The sequence below is a fragment of the Camelus bactrianus genome, chromosome 7 (genome assembly GCF_048773025.1).
Source record: "Camelus bactrianus isolate YW-2024 breed Bactrian camel chromosome 7, ASM4877302v1, whole genome shotgun sequence".
Taxonomy (NCBI): Eukaryota; Metazoa; Chordata; class Mammalia; order Artiodactyla; family Camelidae; genus Camelus; species Camelus bactrianus.
The window spans coordinates 5,679,404-5,700,172 of NC_133545.1; the positions used below are offsets into that span (position 1 = coordinate 5,679,404).

General features: G+C 57.3%; 3 protein-coding genes across 13 annotated transcripts; 1 reads left to right on the forward strand and 2 right to left on the reverse strand.

The window, feature by feature from the left end:
* Positions 1–1,945: 1,945 nt before the first annotated feature.
* Positions 1,946–5,161, forward strand: RARRES2 (retinoic acid receptor responder 2). Of its 9 annotated transcripts, none has more exons than XM_010954835.3 (6): positions 1,946–2,092; positions 3,016–3,212; positions 3,451–3,555; positions 4,437–4,532; positions 4,716–4,844; positions 5,020–5,161. In XM_010954835.3, the coding sequence occupies exons 2-5, from the start codon at positions 3,039–3,041 to the stop codon at positions 4,833–4,835; spliced, it is 495 nt and encodes a 164-aa protein (XP_010953137.1). In that variant the 5' UTR covers positions 1,946–2,092; positions 3,016–3,038; the 3' UTR covers positions 4,836–4,844; positions 5,020–5,161. The 9 variants fall into 9 exon arrangements, with proteins under 9 accessions (XP_010953137.1, XP_045372502.1, XP_010953136.1 ...); XM_010954834.2 differs by having other exon boundaries at positions 1,947–2,092; positions 5,041–5,161; XM_045516544.2 differs by having other exon boundaries at positions 1,948–2,092; positions 4,719–4,844.
* A 230-nt stretch (positions 5,162–5,391) lies between these two features.
* On the reverse strand, positions 5,392–18,357 carry LRRC61 (leucine rich repeat containing 61). 3 transcript variants are annotated; one of them, XM_074366826.1, is made up of 5 exons: positions 18,122–18,357; positions 17,468–17,640; positions 16,894–17,058; positions 13,923–15,078; positions 5,392–6,929 (listed from the first exon to the last, which is right to left on the reverse strand). In XM_074366826.1, exon 5 carries the CDS (start codon positions 6,799–6,801, stop codon positions 6,022–6,024), a length of 780 nt encoding a protein of 259 aa, XP_074222927.1. In that variant the 5' UTR covers positions 6,802–6,929; positions 13,923–15,078; positions 16,894–17,058; positions 17,468–17,640; positions 18,122–18,357; the 3' UTR covers positions 5,392–6,021. The 3 variants fall into 3 exon arrangements, with proteins under 3 accessions (XP_074222927.1, XP_045372497.2, XP_074222928.1); XM_045516541.2 differs by lacking the exon at positions 13,923–15,078; XM_074366827.1 differs by lacking the exons at positions 13,923–15,078; positions 16,894–17,058.
* ZBED6 (zinc finger BED-type containing 6) lies at positions 10,598–13,916 on the reverse strand. Its single transcript, XM_045516540.2, has one exon. It carries the CDS (start codon positions 13,516–13,518, stop codon positions 11,791–11,793), a length of 1,728 nt encoding a protein of 575 aa, XP_045372496.2. The 5' UTR covers positions 13,519–13,916; the 3' UTR covers positions 10,598–11,790.
* Positions 18,358–20,769: the final 2,412 nt, after the last annotated feature.

Genomic DNA, 20,769 nt, shown 5'->3' on the forward strand with positions numbered 1-20,769 from the left:
TAACCAAATATTCGATAATCAAAGATCAAAAGTTTCCTCACCAACAGTACACTACTGATTGACCAAGGTAAATTTGAAGCTCTGGAGAAAGGAAAAGCTCATTTGAGATCTAGCCAGAAAATATAAGAATTTCAAATTAAATCTTATACTAACAGTGATCAATAATTTTGCCTTTGCCTACTTTTCTCACACAAATCAGTATGTCAAAGATTCTAACTGTGGTAGATAACATTATGTAAACCGGCTACAAAAATTACAAGAAAAATTTGAAGGATACGTTGTTGAAATTGATAAACACATGAAGCTTTTGAATTTATGCAATGTTATTTTTCTTTTATGTGAATTATACTGAGTTGACACGGAGTTAGTGACTTTACCTAACTTGGACAGATGTAGTTTTGAAACTGATAAGCTTTTGCTTCAAGGTCAAGTCGGTTCTTTCAAAAAACATATACTAGTTTGTCTCTGCGGTTGCAAATGTTAAAGGAAAATGTTTTTGGTAGTCAGTTTGGTCACTGGAAAACTTCGCCGGAATGACTTGGATCTGTGAATCTCCAGTTTCAACTGCGGTGCTGGGAAGGTTGTTAACCACCGTTAAGTAGCTTAGGGCTGTTACCCCTCCCCTGGGTTGGGACATGGCACCTGGCGCTGAGCTCACAGATGTGCACTTAGTAACCCCTTCACATGTCCCCACCTGTGACTGCTCTGCAGTGCGGTGGCCCACCCATCACAGTCTTTTCACCCACAGGGGATTTTTGTCTGGCGGTGTGACCTACATTGTGTCTGCCCCCAGCAACATCCCCCCCCTTCGCCAGCGTCTCCTTCCTTTCCCGTTGCCACTGCCCTGCTCCCTGCCCCCCTTGCTCACCCCGGGACTGATGCAGCCCCCACCAAAGACAGGATGACTTCTGTGATTTCCTCAGCTCCCACCTTGTCTTGGAAGTTTTCTCTGGTCACCCACCCCCAGGACGTCCCCCAGCATGCGGCCCTGGGCCCCAGTGTCTTCTGTGTGCCTGTTGTCTCTCTAGCCCCACCTGAAGCTCTTGGAGAACAAAGACCCCAGCTCTCATCTCTGCTTAATGATCGTGGACAACTCACAGATGGGACTGAAACACTGATGGTGGGATTCCAGCCACAGAATTGGCTCATTGAAGCCAAAGGTCTTCCTGGTGCCCCCAGAGCATATTGCAAAGGAAGCTCCCAGCTCCACACAGAGAATCCTGGCAGGGTGCATGGGGAAGGGAAGACAGCCTGGTGCCAAAGACTGGCCACTCTCATTTCATCCTCAGAACAACCTTGCAGAGAAAGGAACAGAAGTTCCAGGGGTCTGGGCAGTTCAATGAGGTCCTCTCCGTGGGAGATGGGCAGGGGTCCTGGGCCCGGAAGCTGCAGTCCTGGTGAGAGACACACCAAGTCCCAGAGCTTGTTCCTATTTGCGCAGGACAAGTGGGAGCGGGACCCCTGTTTTCTCTGACTCCCTGGCGAGGTTACGAATCCCTCCACGCCGTCCACCCACAGGAGTCATCTCTAGGGACGCCCCTTCCTTCTCAGCGTGGCTTTGGGGCCGCGGGGCCAGGAGGAGGATCTAATGACTCCTTATGTTCTCCTATGCTTTGAGGATGTCTGTATTTCTGGGAAGAATTTCTTGAGATGAGTGTTGCTGGGGACTGGTCGCCCAGGAAGGGCCCAAGGAAAGGGCAGCCCTACCTGGGGCAGGGCCGTCCTGCATTCTGCAGAGACGTGGCCCAGCGGAGACTGCGGACAGCTGGCGGAGGGGAGGGCGGCTCCGTCAGGGGCAGGGGCAGGGGCAGCGGCAGCGGCAGCGGCAGCGGCAGGCGGGACAAAGGGCAGGGGGCAGGCGGGTGGGATGGGGAGGGAAGTCCCGGAGGGCAAGCGCCTAGAGGCAAGTCCCGGCGGGTGGGGAGGAGCCTCGGCTGCGCTGAGATCTGGAGGGGGCCCAGGAGGTGGGAGTGGGAGGAGATGGGGGCTGACCCGCAGGAGGGAGGAGGGGGTACCGGGAAGAGGCTGACAGCCTGGCCAAGAGTCGGCCTTGGGAGGCGTAGGAGAGAGACCCCAAGGCGCAGGAAAGGAGGTGAGGAGGGGACAGTGGCGGGGGCAGCTGGACCGGAGGACAGGGAGGGTAAAGGGTGCACCTCAGAAGGGTGAGATTTGTCACCTTGTCCGTGAGCCCTCTCTTTAAGGCACATGTGTGGCTTTCTGGTCCTAAGACCACTGTAAAGGTAGAGTTCTCAGGGAGGGTCCAGCCCTCAGGCGACCCCAGTAGTAGATGGGGGGCAGGATCAGAGGTCTGGGAGAGCCGTGGTGGGGAGGGCCCCAGAGAAAACAGCAAGGGAGGGAGGGTCTACCTTAAGAAGAAAGCCGCGGGTGGGGCCGAGGCGAGACCCTCATTTCTGGGGTTGGGGGTAGGGCTGATGGCGACGGGCACTTTCAGCACCGGGAGGGTTACGCATCCCAGTTCCCACCCGCTCTGGGCCCCTCCCACGTGTTTACGTCCTCCCAAAAATATTCAGCCTCCAGCCGGCCTCCTTTCTGTGCCTGCCCCTCCCCTTCCCCCCAGCTGCAGGGGCCGGATGGTGAGGGTCAGGGGCCAGGACCCAGCGAGCCAGCGGTGGGGGGGTGGGGCAGGAGCAGGGGTCAGAGACAGCGAGAGAGAACACAGGCCAGAAAAAGGGGAAGGGTCGGAGTGGGCAACAGCATCACTTCCCGAGCTGTTAGCTTGAGGACTGAAGCCGACACAGCCCCGACCAGGGTCAGGGCCAAACCCAGGCTGAGCTGGACTGGGCAAGAGTTGGGGCAGGGCTAGGAGGAGAAGGCCCCGGGGAATACCAGGGGCGTCTCTGAACACAGGGCTACTTCCCGTCCCTCCACCTCTGGAGGGCCGGGGGTCTGGAGCTCTGCCAGGTGTAGCCCCCCAGCCACACGGCCAGGGAGTTGGTGGCTCCACAGGCAGCCTGGAAGAGCTGAGGGTCCACCCACACCCGCACCTTTCGCAAGGTCAGGGTGACTGAGGCGGAGCCATGTGGCAGCTGCTGCTCCCGCTGGCCCTGTGGCTGGGCGCGATGGGCTTGGGCAGGGCTGAGCTCACGGAGGCCCAGCACCGGGGCCTGCAGGTGGCCCTGGAAGAATTCCACAAGCATCCGCCCGTGCAGTGGGCCTTCCAGAAGACCAGCATGGACAGTGCCATGGACATGGTGAGCGACACCGCAGGGAGGGGTGGGGGACAGGGCCACGGCCCGGGACACCGGTGCCTTCTCAGGAAGCAGCAGCAAGAGCACTTGGGCTCCAAGCACCCAGCTCTCCAGAGAAAGGCCACCACCCCAGCCACCTCCTGGGAATGTGCTGTTTCACTGAGGGGAGCAGGGACAGGTCACACCCAGGAACTGCTCTGCCCGCTTAGCTGGCCGCTGGCCTCCCTCTGTCTGTTGGCAGCCCTTGTCGGCCGGGACCTTTGTGAGGCTGGAATTTAAGCTCCAGCAGACGAGCTGCCGGAAGAAGGACTGGAAGAATGCTGAGTGCAAGGTCAAGCCCAACGGGGTGAGTGAGGGCACGTGTATGTGACGGGGCACGCGCTCCCGGTGGGCATGGGACTGGGGTTCAGCAGCAGATAGGGTTGGAGACCCCAGGGTGGAGCAGCCTCCCTACAGCTGACTGCCTCAGTCTGAGCCTGTGGTCATGATGGTTGTGGGTGGGCTGGCGGCCTGGACGGGAGGGAAGAGGGAAGCTGAGCTGTTCAGAGGACACGAGTTCCTTAAGGTGGGTCTACCTCCCATCCGGGTTCCTCTCTCAGGCTTCAGGTCACTGGTGAAAGAAGCCCATGGTGTGGGGTTTGTTGGGCCCCCACCCTAGGCCTGGTGAACTCCCCATTTTCCATGAGTTTTCAAGTGGAGGTAGCCCAACCTGGGCTGATTCAAAACCAGGCTTGACTGTCCACTGCCCCAAGGGAGCTCCGTGGGCTGGGAGCCAATGATCTGGGGTCTAGTCCCAGCTCCACCAAGCACCAGCCCTGTTACTCTGTAGACTCTTTGAAGATCTCAGTTCCCTCCATCTTTTAAAGTGGGGACTGGATTATACTTGTGGTTTTCCAGACTTTTATACCAGGACTCTTGTGTTCACATCAAATCTTAGAAAATGCAAATGAATGTAATAGGTGACAGCAGAGTGGCTCTGGTGGGGAGAACCCACCTGGGGGAGGAGTCCTGCCTACACACACTCACACCCTCAAGTTCCATAGCTGGGAAACTGCAGGATGGTCTGGCTTCTGAAATGCCCCAGTTCCAGGTGCGCTGCACCTGGAACCAGCTGGCCTGCCAAGGGGAACAACCCCCGCTGTAGGCTGCCCCCCAGCTTCCCCATTCTTGGGGCGGCATGCCTCCCCTCACCCCTTTCCTCTCCCGGCTCCATGCCCCCCTCCCCAGAGAAAGCGGAAATGCCTGGCCTGCATCAAATTGGACTCTGAGGATAAAGTCTTGGGCCGGATGGTCCACTGCCCCTTAGAGATGCAGGCTCAACAGGTATGCGTGGGCACAGGAGGGGGCTGGCAAGATGGATAGCAACTGGGTCTGTGGGAGAGGTGGGAGGCCGAAGCCTGGATGGAGGGGTGAGGAGGGGCTCTGGGACTTGGGGATGTGGTGGTGGACACTGCCAGCCCTCCCTGGGCGCTGCTTGGCGTGGGCCTGAGCAGCCGCTGGTGCCAGCAGGGAAGCAAGGAGCACCAGGAGGCCCAGTGCAGCAGGGTGCAGCGGGCCGGTGAGGACCTCCAGAGCTACTACTTACCCGGACAGTTTGCCTTCCTCAAAGCCTTGCCCCCCAGCTGAGGACTGAAGGTAGGTGGCCAGAGGGAGGAAGAGAGGACGGAGTGGGGCGAGGACAGCCTGGGGTGGGGTTGGGCTGGGAGACTGAGCTGCAGCTAGGCTGTGGGAGGCAGGGAGGAGAAGGATTCACAGCCTGAGAAGAAAGCTGGGACCGGGCCCAAACAGCCTCCCTCACACCCAGTCTTAGTTTCTTTCCCCTTTCCTCTAGAAGTTCATCTGGCTTCCTGGAAGCTGTGGGAGGTAACCAGTGAGAGACCACCCTCCCTTCTCCGCGCCCAGGGAGGACCAGCCCACTATCCCTGAGCTAATAAAACTGCTCTCCAGCTGTGTTCCCTCCTCCCGTACATATCCCCTCTCCATCCCCCCAGCTTAACTGGTCAGAGGCCTGGTATGTGAAGAAAGGCCCTGGATGCAGTGAAGCCTGATGGGGGAGGGGCACAGGATACTTCCCATTGGACACCCAGAAGGCAGTGTGCTCCTCCGCCTCCCCCAGGAGAGACCAGAGCTGGCAGGGACCCAGGCTTGCTTTCAAGAGCCCACGGGAAATGACAGGCAGTGATGCAAACAAAAACACAAGTATTTAATAGGGATGGGCGTGGGTGGGAACAGTCAGCGCAGGCTCCGGGGAGACCCAGGACTGGGGGCACAGCAGAGGGTCACTGGGACAGGCGAATTCGGAAGGTGGGTAGGTGCGGCTTCCACGCTCTGTGCTCTGCCCTGTCCTCACCCAGGACTGGCTGGAACAGGAGGCTCGCTATCTGTGTCTTTCTCTCACCTTGAGCCTTAGGAAGAAGCAACTTTCTTCCACTGAGTCTCGGGCTCTCGCAGCCAGGAGTGGCAGCAGCTGTGGACACGGGGCCTCTTCCAAGGCGCAGTGTAGGTTGCAGGACAGCCTCACACAATGCCAGCTGCCAATGGAGGGCTTGAGGGCCCTCACACCTGCTAGAGGCCGCTCTGGAGGGAGGTGTGTCCCTGACGTATGTGGCAGAGGGTGGGGAATTTTTCTTGAGGTCAGAGTGGGAGGGAGGGGGCTGCTCTTGGGGACAGGGACCCATGAAGAGCCCCAGGTGCAGGGCCAGTGACCAGCATGATGAAATGGTGAAAACAAGCACGGAGGCAAGCGGGGACTTGTAGGTGAGGAGGCATAATGTGCCAACCCCATGGCCCTGGGCCAGGCCGCAGGACACGCTCAAAAGACAAAGGAGGAGGTGGTGCCTGCAGGGCCGAGCGCCCGCTCAGCCTGGGCCAGGCTGTCCCCGGCCTGGCGGTCCAGGTCGCGGCACTCCTGTAGGGTGGCCTGGAACTGCCGGCAGGCCTCCTCTAGGATGGCGCTGCTGGGGGTGGGCCAGGACTCCCAGTACCCAGGCTCTACCCAGGGCTGGGCCTCCCGGGCTCGGGGGCCGGGGCCTGAGCTGGGGCGCAGGGAGCTGTCCAGGTCCCGGCACAGCTGGTAGAAGTCACTGCCGCGCCCGCTCACGCGCTCGCCATCGATGGCCTTCAGGCCGGGCAGCAGCTCCCGGACCGCGGCCCCGTAGGTGGGGCTGGCGCAGAGCGGGTTGCTGAGCCGGGCCAGTGGGTCGCGGAGCCGCAGGCACTCGAGGCCCCGCAGCCCCGCCAGACACTGCAGCTGCCCGGGGCCGGCCAGCAGGTTGCCGGCCACGTTGAGGCTCTGCAGGTTCTCGCAGGCGGCCAGGGGCTCCAGCCCCGTCAGCCGGTTGTTAGCGACGTTGAGCACAGCCAGCTGGCGCAGGGAGGCCAGCGGGCCCAGCTGGGTGAGCGCGTTGCCCGACAGGTCCAGCCACTCGAGGCCCAGGCACTCCCCCAAGCAGCCCAGGTCCACCAGCCCCAGGCCCCGCAGCTTCAGCAGCAGGATGGACTCCAGGGCGAACTCGCCCGAGCGTGACTTGAGCAGCTGGGGTGTGACGCGCACCCCATCAGCCTCACCTGGCTTCTCACCCCGAGGCTCCATGAGACAAAGTGGGCCACCTAGGCCCTGGCAGGTCCGTCCCTGGGATGTAGGTGCCACTGGAGGTCAGCTGGCTGCTCTCCCTGAAGGAGGCCTGTTTCCAACACCCCGACTCACAGGCCTGCAGGTCCCTGAGGAGAGACAATGACATAGTCAGCGGGCCTCCGAGCACCTCCGTGACCACCCAGCCTCTACCGCCAGGGCCAGAAACCTAGATGGCCCAGCATGACGTGAGGACTCAAGTCCAAGGCAAAGGAGGGCAAAGAGCCCCTTAGAGAGAGGTGGGTGGGCACAGGCCCCCACCTAAGGGGGGCCCCCGACTTGGCTCTGGGGGTCATGGCCATGCTGGATGGAATTCAGGCCCAATGTTGCCAATTATTCCCATTTTCCAAATCTGCACTCAGGCACAATCGCGGTATTTTCCTTTCTTGGTAACCACTCATGATTATCTGTTATTATTTCTGAGGTGCTTCTTTTTAACCATTTAAATTTATTTTTGAATAGATAACAGGTCACCATCATCGCTGATCTTGTTTCCTTCCTGGGAGAGCTATACATTTGCAAACACAAAGTAGAGCACGCTGGGCCTTGCTTTATTCGCCCGAATGTATTCTGGACTCAATTTTTCTTTTAAGCAATGAATTCAAAATGGTTTCCGGGTTCCATGGGCCAACTTGTAACCTCTGGTTGCAGCTGTGGGGCCTGAAGGCTCAGCCTTCAGTCCCAGATGAGGCAACTGAGGGACGCCAGACGCCCGGGGAGTAGGCGGCAGGACTGCCAGGCCCCAGGCCTTTGCTACCGCTACCCCCGCCCCCGCCCGCCCGCTGGCCCGCCCGGGCACTGGCTCTTCACTCCGGCGTCCACAGAACAGCATTTCTCTGGATGCCAGATAACACGGTTCCAACTGCAAACATGACATCATTTCCAAAGTGGGCAAAGGGGGTCTGGGGAGGGCAGGCCAGGCAGTCAAGGAAGCCATCTTGGAGGGAGGGGCAGGGTGGCACCTATGTTAGCTCCAGAAAGGCAAGGGAAGGAGGGGACTTTCAAGTCACCAGGGGCCACAGAAGCCGAAGTGCCAGTGCAAGACCAGCCGTGACAGAGGAGGCCTGGGGGTGGGTCGCTGGCGATGCTGAGCACAGAGGGGTCAGGGTTTAGGCGAGAGGAAAACAAACAGGGACTTCTGCTCCAAGTGGCAGCTCCCCAACCCAGCAGACGCCGGCCAGGCCCAGGCCAGGCCAGGCCAGGCAGGGTGACGCCTGCAGAGAACCAAGGGGCCTTTCACTCCCGCTGTTTACAAAACCCACCGGGGCTGGAGTGTCCGCCAGGCCCAAGCTGCGTTTCTATAGTAACGTCACTTTCCATTCCCCCTCCTAGGAAACCAGACCCAAAGCTCCTCCCACACCCCACTCCTCCAGCCCTGGGGAGCTGGGGAGGCTGCTAACGTATCTGGCCCCAACCCTCCCACCCCACGTCTGAGAAAGGGGTCCCCCATCTTTACCCAGCACCCCCCTCGTGGGCAGCAGTCCAGCTCCTTCATTTCCACCAGAGTTTCTTGCCAAAAGGCATTGGAGGCACCTGAAGAAGCCTGGCTCATTCTCCGCAGGAGCATCTGCTGGGGTTTGTCAGCAGGGAGTGACGCAGTCCCCTCTGCATCTGGTTACACCTGCTCTGGCCTGTAGGGTGGGGTGGGGCACGAGGGGCACCAGACCCTGAAAACATGCCATAAAAGCACTAGCAAGCGACAAGGACCCCGCCAAAGGCAACGAGAGATGGAGAGGAGGGAGAACACGTGCTTGGGACCTGGCCACGTGACCAGACGCACAGCTCCTACCTCCCACGCAGCTGGGACAGGCAGGGTGGGGGCAAGAAGACTTAGCTGGGACAAGGCTATAGGGTGCCTGTGGCATCGGCCTTAGGAGGCAGGTGCAGATCCACCCACCATGTGAGCACACAGCACACCAGGCCAGCCTTAAGGGGACACGGGCTTCTTTCAGTTATCTGTGGACCTTACTCTAGGAGGATGGCTATCCTCCCAGCCATACTATTTTGGGGGTGAAAGTGGTCAGGAACCCCTGGGGTACACTGGGTCCAAACGAGAAGAGGCCATCAGGTGGGGCAGTCTGGGGCAGAGGGGAGGCCACAGTGGACCACGAGGGTCAGGGAGAGATGCCCTGAGGAGCAGGTTAGTGATGGAGATGGAGGTGGTGGCCCGAAGGGAAGGAAAGAACGAGGGAGCAGGGACAGAATGGTGTACCCGCTGCCCACGGTAAAGCCGGAGGGTAGAGGAATGCTTTCTGCAGAAGAGGAACCAGAGGAGCAGAAAGATCCCACTGGGACTGCAAATCAAGCCTTCTGTGCCCCAAGGTCCTATCTGGTGGGAAATACATGCCCCTCCAGCCCACGGCTCTGTGCCTTCGGTCCTGCACCCTTGTCCGCAGTTAGATGAACAGCACCACAGTCAAAACACGATTTGCCAGTGCATCAACCGTCTCCGTTCTGCTCCTAGTCACTGTCTTACCTCAGATCTGCACACCTCAACAAGGCAAGGGCCCACACACCTGTGCAAACCCAGGTGTACCCAAATGGAGAGGCTAGCAACTGAGAGGAGGCTCTTCACGATGGGAGAATGGCTCAGCCACACCTAACCCTGTCAGCCCTCCTCTCTGAAAAGCAAGGAAATGAGCAGAGGCTGTTGGCCCAGTGCGGGTCTGTGAAAAGGACTTAGTTATGTGGATGAGACTATGACCAAGACACAGGTGACATTCAGCTCTCCGGAGGGAGGCCCATCTTCCCTTGTTCAGAGCCAGCTTTTCTGAATCTCAGGTTACCTCTGTAGGAAATGGGCCAGGAAAGGATGCCCGTGAGTCAGGAAGAGTGGGGCAGAGCTAAGTCTAGGAGAGAAAAAGTTCAACTCAGAGCAGCCTCAGGTGGACAGTCACCTGGCAGCTTCGGCGGACTGGGGACCCTCCTCCACCCCATCGCCTCCCGTCCCCGATCTGGCACAGGTTCTTCAACCCTGGCCCTACCACCATTTGGGGCTGGATTGCGTCTGTTGTGGGGTCTGCTCTGGCCATTGCAGGATGTTCAGCAGCATGTGTTTTCCACCCACGAGAGGACAGGAACAATTCCCCCTACAGGCTGTGCCAACCAAAACCTCTCCAGAAACTGCTGAATGTCCCCTGGGGAACAAAACTTTTCCTGTTGAGAACCACTGCTCTGGAGCCCAAGCCCCCAAGACCGTGAAGCTTCTCACCCTCCTCCTTGCACCGACCCCCGTCTTCCTCACATGCTCCCACCCCACTGCCTCTCCATTCCAGCCCCTCACCCTCAGGAACACAGAGTGCGGTTCCGTGACGCCGAACAGCAAGGGGACGGTGCCCCTGCCAAGGACAGCTCAAGGGGATAGTGGCACTGACCATGAGCGGCCCCCAGAACAACTTGGGGTGCATCACATCCCCGCCCCCACCTTACCTACTGCACCCGCATGTGGGAGGCAGGGACAGGATGATGCAGTTTTAAGATGATCTCAGGCGATTCACATTCAAGTCTGAGCCACATGTGCAATTTAAGGGAGGGAGGCAGGGAGGGGGCCGGGCTGGTGCAGGGCAGCGCCCTGATCTCATCACCAAATGAGGTTGATACAGAGTCGGGGACGTTACAGAGCACAGCCTCAGTCCTGGCCTCTCATCACAGGGAGCCGGTGACACACACCCTCTCCAACGGCTGGGACAGGAGATGCGACCTAAGCAGTGTGGAGGCCAGACCTGACTTCCAGTCACGCTGCTCCAACCACTGAACGTGATCTGTACGAAGCTTTATTCAAGAAGATGCCACAATGACACCGTTAAAATGAAAATACACCATGCTAAGTAGGACAGGGTATGATCTCAAAGTAAAAAAAGGAAATATGTTTAAGTAGTAACAGAGGCCATCTGAATGAAAGGATGACTGTGAATTTCTCCAGCTCCTCGTGTTCTCAGTAACTTCCGAATGTCCTGCAGTGAATTAGTCACAGTGACACAGGGGAAGCAAGGGGACAGGCCTCCCAGGCTCACCCCCACAGCCAGGGCCACAGTGCAGATTAGGCCTTGGTGCCTCGCCCTGCGTCTCCCCACCTTCCGTCTCATCGCCACGTCCCCTGGTGACCCAGCACCTTGGGAGAGCTAGACTCGCGTCTTGTGGGGTGGGACGGGCCACCCCACACACCCCTACCTCGCCTTTTCCTTCTTCTCCACCGGATCCCCCCAGTGCCTGGTCCCATGCCCTCAGGTCCTGCCCTGGCCCCAAAAGAACTCAGGCCAGGCTGTTCCATTCCTAGGATATACATCTTTCCTTGCTTCCTGAGGTGTTCACTATAGAAAGGAAGAAACCCCAAGGTTTCTGGGGGTCTGCAAACTACAGGTAAAAATGACAGTGTGAGGACTGGGGGGTCTCAGCTCTCCTCAGTCACATGCCCTCAGCTCCCAGCCACCAGAGCTCTGGGGCACTCTGGGATCCAGGGAGAGTACAGGCCCTGAGAAGCCCTGTGTGCCCGTGGGCCCCTTCCTCTTAAAACAGCTCCTCTGTCTCAGGGAAGAGCGCCCACAGTGTCCCCCTGCCCTGGGTGGCTGGGCATATCCCCCCCGCAGCACACACGGCTCCCCTGGCCTCTGGCTGCTCTCAGGGCCCGCACCCCCGACACACACGGACAAGCTGCATGGGGGGCCCTTACTACCCACTGGTATTTTAAAAGAGCACCACAGTTAATAAGCTGTGTAGTACAACTGGGAGTCACCCATGAGCGGAGTAAACCTTTCCACACACACACCGCTGGCCATAAGTCAAGCGGCGGCCAGATGGAAAAGGACACCTCCCTGAAGCGAAAGCAGCCATCTGGCAAGAGGTGAGAAACTGCCCTCATTCTTTTCAAACATGTTTAAGGTTCCCGCTGCCCTTGTCTAATGTCCTCCGGTGCAATACTCTGCTTCTTTCCACAGGCAGCTTTTCGGGGCATCAGACCGTGCGGTCAGGCTCACTGGTCTGTTCCACATCAGCCAGGTCTCCACTGGGGAAGATAAGGGGCGGCGGGGTGTAGCTGGGGAAATTCTCCAGGTTGGTCTTCAGGAAGAGAAGATGCTGGATGGCGTCCACTGGGAGAGGGGGGTCATGTTCCGTGATGGTCCGGCTGCCCAGGGAGGCCAAGACACTTGCCGAGAAGGTGCCCGTCGGGGGGCAGGACAGATAGATGGTGGCCAGTCTCGCCAGGGCTGGCCAGACATCCCACCTCTTCTCCCAGTAAGCCAGGGGGTCCTCCTGGGCACCCACCACCTCATTCTCGCGCAGGTACTTCTTCACAATGACGCTGGCCTGGTGGTTCTCCATGGAGAGCGAGGCACCACTCCTCCTGGAGGCCAGCAGCCCCACGCTTTCCAGCTGCTCCAGCAGGCTCTTCTCCCTCTGGCCAAACAGCAAAGACTCAGAGGCACTGCCTCTCTGCACAGGGTCCTCTTGGTCCTTTCCCTCTGCCCCGGAGCTCTTGGCCACTCTGCCACTCAAGGCGGCGTCCGCACGCACAGCCCTGGGGCTCTGCAGGGACGGCGAGGGAGGCAAGGAGTATTCCGACACCATGATCTCCTTCACCTTGTACACAAGCACCTGCTTCCAGTGGTCAATGTCGGCCCCCGCGGGCAGGATGGCCTCGATCCTCCCCTTGAAGCGGGGATCCAAGAGGGTCGCCAGCACAAACTCCTCGCGGTGGAAGAGCTCGGTGAGCTGGCCATCAGTGGTCAGCTGCAGGGCCAAGCCCTCAGCCAGCCGCACAGCTGCACCCATCTCCCCAGCGCTCTGCTCCTCAAAGTACCCGCGAACCTGCTCCAGGAAGATGTGCAGGTAGCGCAGCTGGGGCAGCACCAGGCTCAAGGAAGCCTGTGTGGTGCTCGCCTCCCGGACCACCATCTGGAAGGGCCGCAGGAGCTGGACCAGGCTGTCTGTCAGGCTCCAAAACATGGCCGACAGGGCCGTCCCCGCCTTCCCCAGCTGGTGTTTCTCCTCATACTCCTGCAGTGGCCGCTGCTGCTCCACCAGCCACTCCATCAGGTGGTAGGCAGAGACCCAGTGGTCCGAGAGCTCCCAAAAGGGCTGGTGCGCTGGGAGGCCGCACCGCCGCTGCAGCCGGGAGAGGAGCCGCCGGGCCTCTGCGGAGCCTTGGAAGTGGCTGCAGATGGCCCTGGCCGTGCCCAGGATGATCTGGACGCTGTGATGGTGACACAGAAAGCTTCCCACCAGAGAGTCGAGGCAGTGGACAAAGCAAGGGACAGGGATGTAGCCCTCTGTCCTCACCGCCTGCTCCAGGCTGGGGCAGCCACCCGCCACCAGAAAGCCCGGCCTCAGGGAGCCGTGGCTGAGCCACAAGCTGAGCTGCTCCCGCAGCTCCCACTGCCTGTCCTCTAGGGCACTCTCCAGGGGAAGGCCCCAGACCCAGAGCACAGCCTGCTTCCTTGGGCTCCCAGACCCCACCTGTTGGCTACCCGGCCGTGTCATCCCCCAGTGGGCAGTGATGGCCACATAGTCCACAACTGTGTCCTGGGCTGCCACGGACACACTGAGGTGAACGCAGCCACCCTTAGCCCACCGCATTTCCTGACGCACCTGCTCCCCCATTGCTTCATAGAGCAGAGGCAAGGCTTTCCCAGAGAAGAAGGCTGGAGGTGGCAGGTGGTAGCAGGGATCCACCTGGGCCATAAATCTTCTGAAGGGTGGGGACGAAACAAAAGAAAGTGGCAAGGCCAGGCTGCAGAGTAACTCGGCAATGCTGTGGTTCCAGGCCTGTGCTCGGGGCTGGTTGGGGGCATACAGGCCACCCTGGTCCTCCCCACCCGCCACAGGGGCAGCAGTAGGTTTATCTCTGGTGGGAGTAGGCAGCGGGGGCAGATCCTGTACCAACTGCTCAGGCCTGCCTGGGGCTGCCTGCCCCTCCCCGTCTTCTGGAGGTGAGGCATCCGGGCAGCGTCGTGGTGATGGGAGCCCCTCGGAGACCTGGCCAGCGGCACCTGCGGGCAGGCCCTTCTGTTTCTTCTCAGCCCCTCCCCGCTCCCTCCCAGGGCCGGCCGCAGTTGGCTTTCTCCCCACGTCCAGCCCATGCTTACTTGCCAAGTGGCGGACCAGACCCGAGGGCTGGGACTGCCCCTTCACCTTGCCCTGTCTGATGCTCGCATGGCACAGAGTGCAGGTGACCCGGCAGATGTTCCTGTAGTTGACGGTGAAGAATCGTCTCAGGTCGGGTGTGGGCTTCTGACCCATGGTGTCCAGGGGGCCTGGGGGCGGCCCAGGGGCCCAGCCCTTGGCCTCCGCCCCTGCCGTGCTGACCAGCTTCTTGGGGCAGAGTGGCCTCTGGAGGCTCAGCAGGGGCGGCTGCTCCCCAACGCCAGGGAGCAAATGCCTCTTCTTCCACTTCTTGAGGTGACGCACCTCTCTGGCCAGGCGGGCTATGAGGACGTCGGTCTGCCTCACCTCCTCATTCTCACCAGGCTGGCCCACCTCTCGCCTGTCCGGGCTGCTGGTCTGAACCAGTACCAGGCTGGAAGGGGCCTGTCCAGAGCTGAGCACTGGGTCCCTCGATGTCCTTGCTGCCTGCTCCCCCTCCTTTCTCCGTCCACGTGCCTTCTGCTTGGACACCTTCTTCCTAGGCTGCACCGGGGGCTCCTGCCCCAGCACAGATTTGAGACCACAGGGTCCAGGGTCTCCCTTTGGCTTATTCTTATCCTGCCCAGGGCTGGCGTGGCAATTTGCCCCAGAGACAGCTGGGTGAAGACCAGGCCTCTCCAGGGAGTAGGCCCTTCTCTTCTTGTTGCAGACATGCAGGCCCAGGGGACCTTCCTCCTGCTCCTCCAGGAAAGCCTGGTCAGGCGAAGGGACAGACAAGGCTCTGGGGAGGGATCGAGGTCTCTTCCTCTGCAGGGGCAGCTCCCTCTCACTCTTCTTCTGGGAGTTGGAGGCGCTGATCTTCCTGGAGCCACCAGCCTTCTCCTCTATGTCTGCAAACTCAAGTTTGACCTCGTTCTCTGGCAGGTGCCCCCCTGCATCCCAGCCAAGTCCACAAGAGGTGTTGGTGGCTCTGGTGTTGAACTTGGAGCTGGAAGAAGCCAGAGTGGTAACTGGGCTCTTGGCTCTAGTCTTGGCAGAGTCAGCACACAGAGGGGGCTCTTGCCCCACTGATCTTGAGGGTGTATGTTTCTTGGGGGGCTTTCTGACCTTTTCTACTTCCGACATGCTTGGGAGCTTGGGGCAATGAGAAGGCCCAGGCTGTAAGGCAAGATGAGAAGAACAGCTCAACGAGGGGAGGTGAGGCCGGAGAGGGGAGAAGAGAGCTGAGGATGGAGGTGCAGTTACCACATGGAATCAGCCCCAGGACAAAACTCTCCAGACCCCGACCTCCTTGGTGAATGAAGCCTGACGTTCACTCCTCCAGACCCAACGGAGCCGCCCTGGACCAGAACCCCCACAGCCCTCTGCACGTTAGTGGTTTCTGGGTCCATCTTCTTTGCCAAATTAACTGAGGTTTCTCTCTTTTCTTTCAATGTTCACCCAGAACCTAGTAGGCACTTGGCAATGTTCCTGTGTGATGGATACAATATAAAGTTGGCAAGGCACCTGCATGCACATGGCCCTCAGGCTGGTGGGCGAGACAAACGTGAATAAGAGACATGCACGACACAGACAATTTAAGCCAAGGTGTAGGGTGTGGAGGAGCACTACAGGGGCTGTGAGACCCCATAAGGAAGACACTCATGAGGAAAACAGCTAGGTCTCCCTGGAAGAGCTGCAGGCCGGCAGCGAGTGGAGGTGGCCGGTCTCTGCATCCTGTGCCCCTAGGTGGTACTTGGCACCTCCAGGGCACCATGAAAAGGTAACAGCGATCAGTTTTCACGGATCATGCAGCCCGAGGCTTCCTAAGCCTCTGCCAGAGCACACGGTGTGGGGCCACTCCCGATGCCACTGACCCAGACCCCCGGCATCCTATCACAGACAAACTCCTGAAGGGCTGTTTCTACCTTCTCACCTCCCATTCCTCGAAAGCCCACTCCTCTCCAGCTCCCGCCCCAACAGGTCCCTGACACTGACACAGCTGAGGCCCCCTGGTGACCCTCATGGCCCCACCTCAGGGGACTTCTCTGCACTGGAGCAATTGCTCGAGCCCTCCATCTAGAATGCTGTGGCCCAAGGCCCTGGGACACCATGTTCTCTTGGCTTTCCTGTCACCTGTGACTCCTTTTCAGTCTCTGCCCATCCCTCAATGGCGATTCCCAGGGTTCCTCGTTTCCAGGCCCTGGTTCTACTTCCTTACCTCCTCCCCAACTGGAGCTGCATCTGCATTTCCACACAGACCCCTGTGAACCCCTCTTGGCTCCCAACTCCCTCCCAGGCTCCCCTCACCTGCTCTTCCCACAGTCAACTCCATCTCGGTAAATGGGACACCTGTTCACCCAGATGCTCAGACCCCAAACCTATGGACAATCCTTAATTCCCTTCCCCGCATTCATCTTCCGGAGATGAGGTCAAATTCAGGACTATCAAAAGAAAAGAGACATGAAGAAAACAAAAGAAAAATGTGTGGAAAGAAGAGAATGTGAGGAAGGAGGAGCCCGGGGAGCCAGGACACGTGTCCCGGGGAAAGAGAAGGTTCAAAGGAAGGTGGCTCAGATCCCACCCTGAACATCTGAGAGCAGGGAGTGTGCGTCTCTCCAGACCAGAGCAAAGTGCAGGGTAAGTGAGGAGATGGGAGCCAGAACATTCTGACACTGGGCAATGATAACCATTCAGAAGGATCACCAGGGCTGGCAGGATGGCCTTCACTGTTGACCGGTGGCTCAAGCGAGAACTGGCCATGGAGAAGCGTGGACAATATGATGCAGAGGAGCCCCTTCCAGCAGGAGGGCCCTCAGAAGAACTAAGAGAAATTACCCAGGCAGCCGCCACCGAACCCGATGTCTGCGGCCCACGGGCAGTGACACTGTGGAGGCGCTGTGGATGACGCTGTGGGTCAAGGTGCAAATGAAGTGCAAGACCCTGTCCTGCCCCACAGGAGGTGCTCCAGGCATCAGAACCACAGGGGCTCACCTCCGCTCTTGTTTTGATTGAGGAAACGGAAACCCAGAGCAGCAACGTGATGGTCAGTGGCAGAGTGGAGGTCCAGAGCCAGCGCCGGGCCTCCAGAAGCAGTTGGTAGGCTTCATTGCTCCCAGGAACACAGAACTAGGTGGGCCCGTGGCTGGCCTGCTCTCACTGATAAGAGCAAGGAAAAGGAAAACACTTGAGTCAGGCTGCTGCCTAGGTCACACCCCAAAGCCTTTACCTGAGGACCTGCTAGTTTACCCCAGGGCACCAATCCTGTTCTGTCCGCCAACTTGCCTTGTCCCACCAGTCTGTCCATATTCTGCAGAGACTCTTGATCCACTTGACCATTTAACAAAAATTTGTCAAATGTCTACCGTGAGTCAGCCCTGTACCCTAGAAACACAAACCTAAAGATGAGTAACTGCCTGGCTGCATGCGGGCTCAGGAGGAGAGGATGACTTGGAAATGCCTCCCAGCGCCAGGGCAAGGCACCCTGGAGCCAGGCCTCGGGCTGACCTAGAGGCAAACCGGGCCTATGACATGGGAGTTTCGATTCTGTCTTGGAAGGGTGGCTTACCTTAGGCTACTGCTTCCGGATCCTTATCTCCTGACAGCCCCCTGGGGATAGGTCCAGGATCGTGTGCAATCCCTGGGACCCACAGTAATGCTACCTCTCTCTTTTCCACTGAACCACGTCAGGATGACAGCGAGGTGGACACTGTGCAGAGCCAACCTTGAATCTACGTGAATCTAAAATAAGAAATGTAAAAAGAAAGTCACCCACAAATTCCAGGACTTTGGTTATCAGAAGTTGTTTGTGACACTTCTCATAACGGATGACACACGCACACACTTGAGGACAACAAGATGGATCACCAGCTGTGACTGAGCGCTACGTGCACTAGTGTGCTTCGGTTTCCTGGTCTATACAACAGGGCTAACAGCAGCCAGCTCACTGGCTTGTTACGGATTAAGGGAGTCCATGTCTGCATACCACAGTGTTTAAGAGCAGTTACTGGCGCAGAGTGCGCAATGGATACGTTACGAGCCGCCGTCCAGTACATTCTGGCCTCACCTCGTGTTTCAGGTGCAGGGCACTGGGAAGGAGAGGCTAGGCTAGGAGGGGGTCACCTGAGCCGCCAATGAGCGGGGCAGGCCAGAGCAAGCCATCTCCGCATCCCCCGAGTCCACAGCTGTGAAGCGGGACCACAACGCCCCCACCCCGGCTCACCTACGGCCAGGGGTCCGGCTGGCTGGGCTGGCGGAGCTGGACGCGGCTCCTGCTGTGGCCGACCGCGCCCCCGCGGCGGGTAGCAAGGCGCCGCCACCCGCACCCACCTCCGCGCCACCGCGAGTCGTACCCGAAGGCGCCAAAGGCCCCCGCAGAGCCGGGGGGGTCCCGGGTCGCAAAGAGCTACACCTCCGGGAGCAACAGCCCGCGGCGCCGCGCCCACCCCCGTCCCGCGGTTGGTACGTTCCCCGAGCCGGCGGCCAGCACCAAGTGCGCAGGCGCAAGAGGCCGAGGCCGGAAGTGGGTGGGGGTCACGCCGCCTCCTCCGCCGGATGTCGGCCGCTGCTCCCTCCTTGACCTAGGTCCCTTGGTATTAGTTCAGTAGTGCTAGTTTAATAGGCCTTAAAAGGAACACTTGCACGCTCTCCGGGCCGACGTAGTCCAGTCATACTTCTCCACCAGCCGATCCCCAAGGCCCCTTCCGCCCCGGCCTCTCTGCGCCACCGGAGTCTGACTGCCCGAGTGCAACCTGGGTCTCGTTCGCACGTGCAGACGGAAGGGACCACGGTGACGGCAGTGATCCATGTGTCGGAGTCTTTTCCTGCCTTGAAGGCTCACCCAGCATTTCAGGAAGCCCATAAAGCGTCTTATGGGGCACATTCCCGGTGATGCGCTGATGGCCTCTCCCAGAACCCAGGGGTCATCCATGCCTTCCACCACTGTGGTGCTCTGCCAACTCCCCAAACAATTGTCCCTCTCTCCTTGCGCTGGTCCCACCTGGGCACTAACCCAACTCTTGCTTCACAGGCTACCTTGAGCTTCTTTCCACCACTACAGTAAGACAAATTCAAGGGCCTCTGCTGGGACACCACTGGGCCTTGGGCAGTCCTCCCTACTCACCTTCCCAGGGCTGGTCTCGGTTCTTGCCATCTTTTTCTGGCTCCCCTCCTCTGGGCCCAAGTCCATCAGCTCCAGGCTGGTGCAGTCCTCCGGCTTGGGCTAAAACTAGGACCCCTGCAATGAGAGTATATATCTTTTCACTTTACCAAAGCTATTTTAAATCTTGTTTGATTCCATGCCTCCGAGATGGTGGTTATTGATTTTTCCATTATACAGATGAGGAAACAGAGACCCAGTCCCACAGTGTGTTACAGTAGGAGATGGGAGGAGCCACAAGTGATACTAAAATCATACTGTTGTGTCGGGGTCCGTATATAGTGGGCTCAGAGCTGGTCCCTTTGCAGTGTTAACCCAGAGGCACTCTAGAACCAAGGGTGGTTTGATTGCAAAACTGGGAGACACAGATAATAAGCTGAAAGAACTGTTATACACGATAAGAGAACTCAGTAAACTGGCTGGATTTAATGCTAATATATAGAAATCAAAAGCAAATATATGCAAACAACAACCATTTAACAAATATAAAGAAAAGATTCAATTTTACTAACGATAAAGATTAAACGTCATGGAATAAGCTTAATAAAATGTACAAAATTTATGTGAAAAATACATTTTTAAACATAGGACTACAAAAAGAACACCTGAACAAGTGGACAGGCAGATCATGTTCAGGGCTAGGAAGACCTGAACAAAGAGGGGACTATTCACTGTAAATTCATTCAACAATGTTCCCATTTTGAAAACAATTGGGTTTTTTTGTCTTTTCCTTACTGACTTTTAGGAGTTGTTAATATTTTCTGGACATATATCCTTTATTAGGCATATATATTGTGAATACTCTCTCCCAATCTGTCTCTTAACTTCTCTCTTAATCATGTATTGTGAGGTCAGAAGTTCATCACAACGAAGTTCAACTTTTCAGTGTTTCTTTGATGGTTAGTGCTTTTTGTGTCCTTTTAAAGAAATCTTCAACTACCTCATGACTTGTATATATTTTTAGATATAAAGTATTTCAAACATCTAATAAAGCACAGAAAAAATATGACACCTATGAAAAAACACCTCATAGATAACTAGATGTTTGCTTCTGTCTTTAACCCACCTGAACTTTACTTTTGTGCGTGATCTGAGAGATTAAATCTAACCTTTTTTTTTTTTTTTTTTCATTTAGAGAGCCAGTTCTTTTGCAGTCCATCCTTTCCTCACTGATTTGTTCTTGGGGATCTTCTCCTAGGCTCTGTATTTCTGTTCTAATGTCTTTCTGTTCTGTACTAATTATCTCTCCCTACAGGAATACATCTATTTTTTCAGGTATAATTTAGATCCAATATATGTCTCAATTTTAAGTGCACATTTCAATGAGTTTTAACAAATTTATTCACCTGCAGAACCACCACCACAATCACGATGTAGGATATTTCTACCACACATACCCCAAAGTAATAGATCCATCTTGCTTTTTCCCAGTTAACCTCTCACCTTGGGCTCCAGCTAACTGTTACTATACCTTCTGTTATGAAAGATTGGGTTTACAGTTCCTAGTGCTTCATATAGATGGAACTATCCTGTATGCAGTCTTTATATGTTTGGCCTCTTTTACTTAACACAATGTTTTTGAGATTCATCCATGTTGATGTGTGAATCAGGAACCCATTACTTTTTATTGCTGAGTAGAATTCCTTTAGAGGAATACAGTGCCATTTGTTGACCCATTCACCCTGTTGATGATTTGGGTTGTTTTCAGTTTT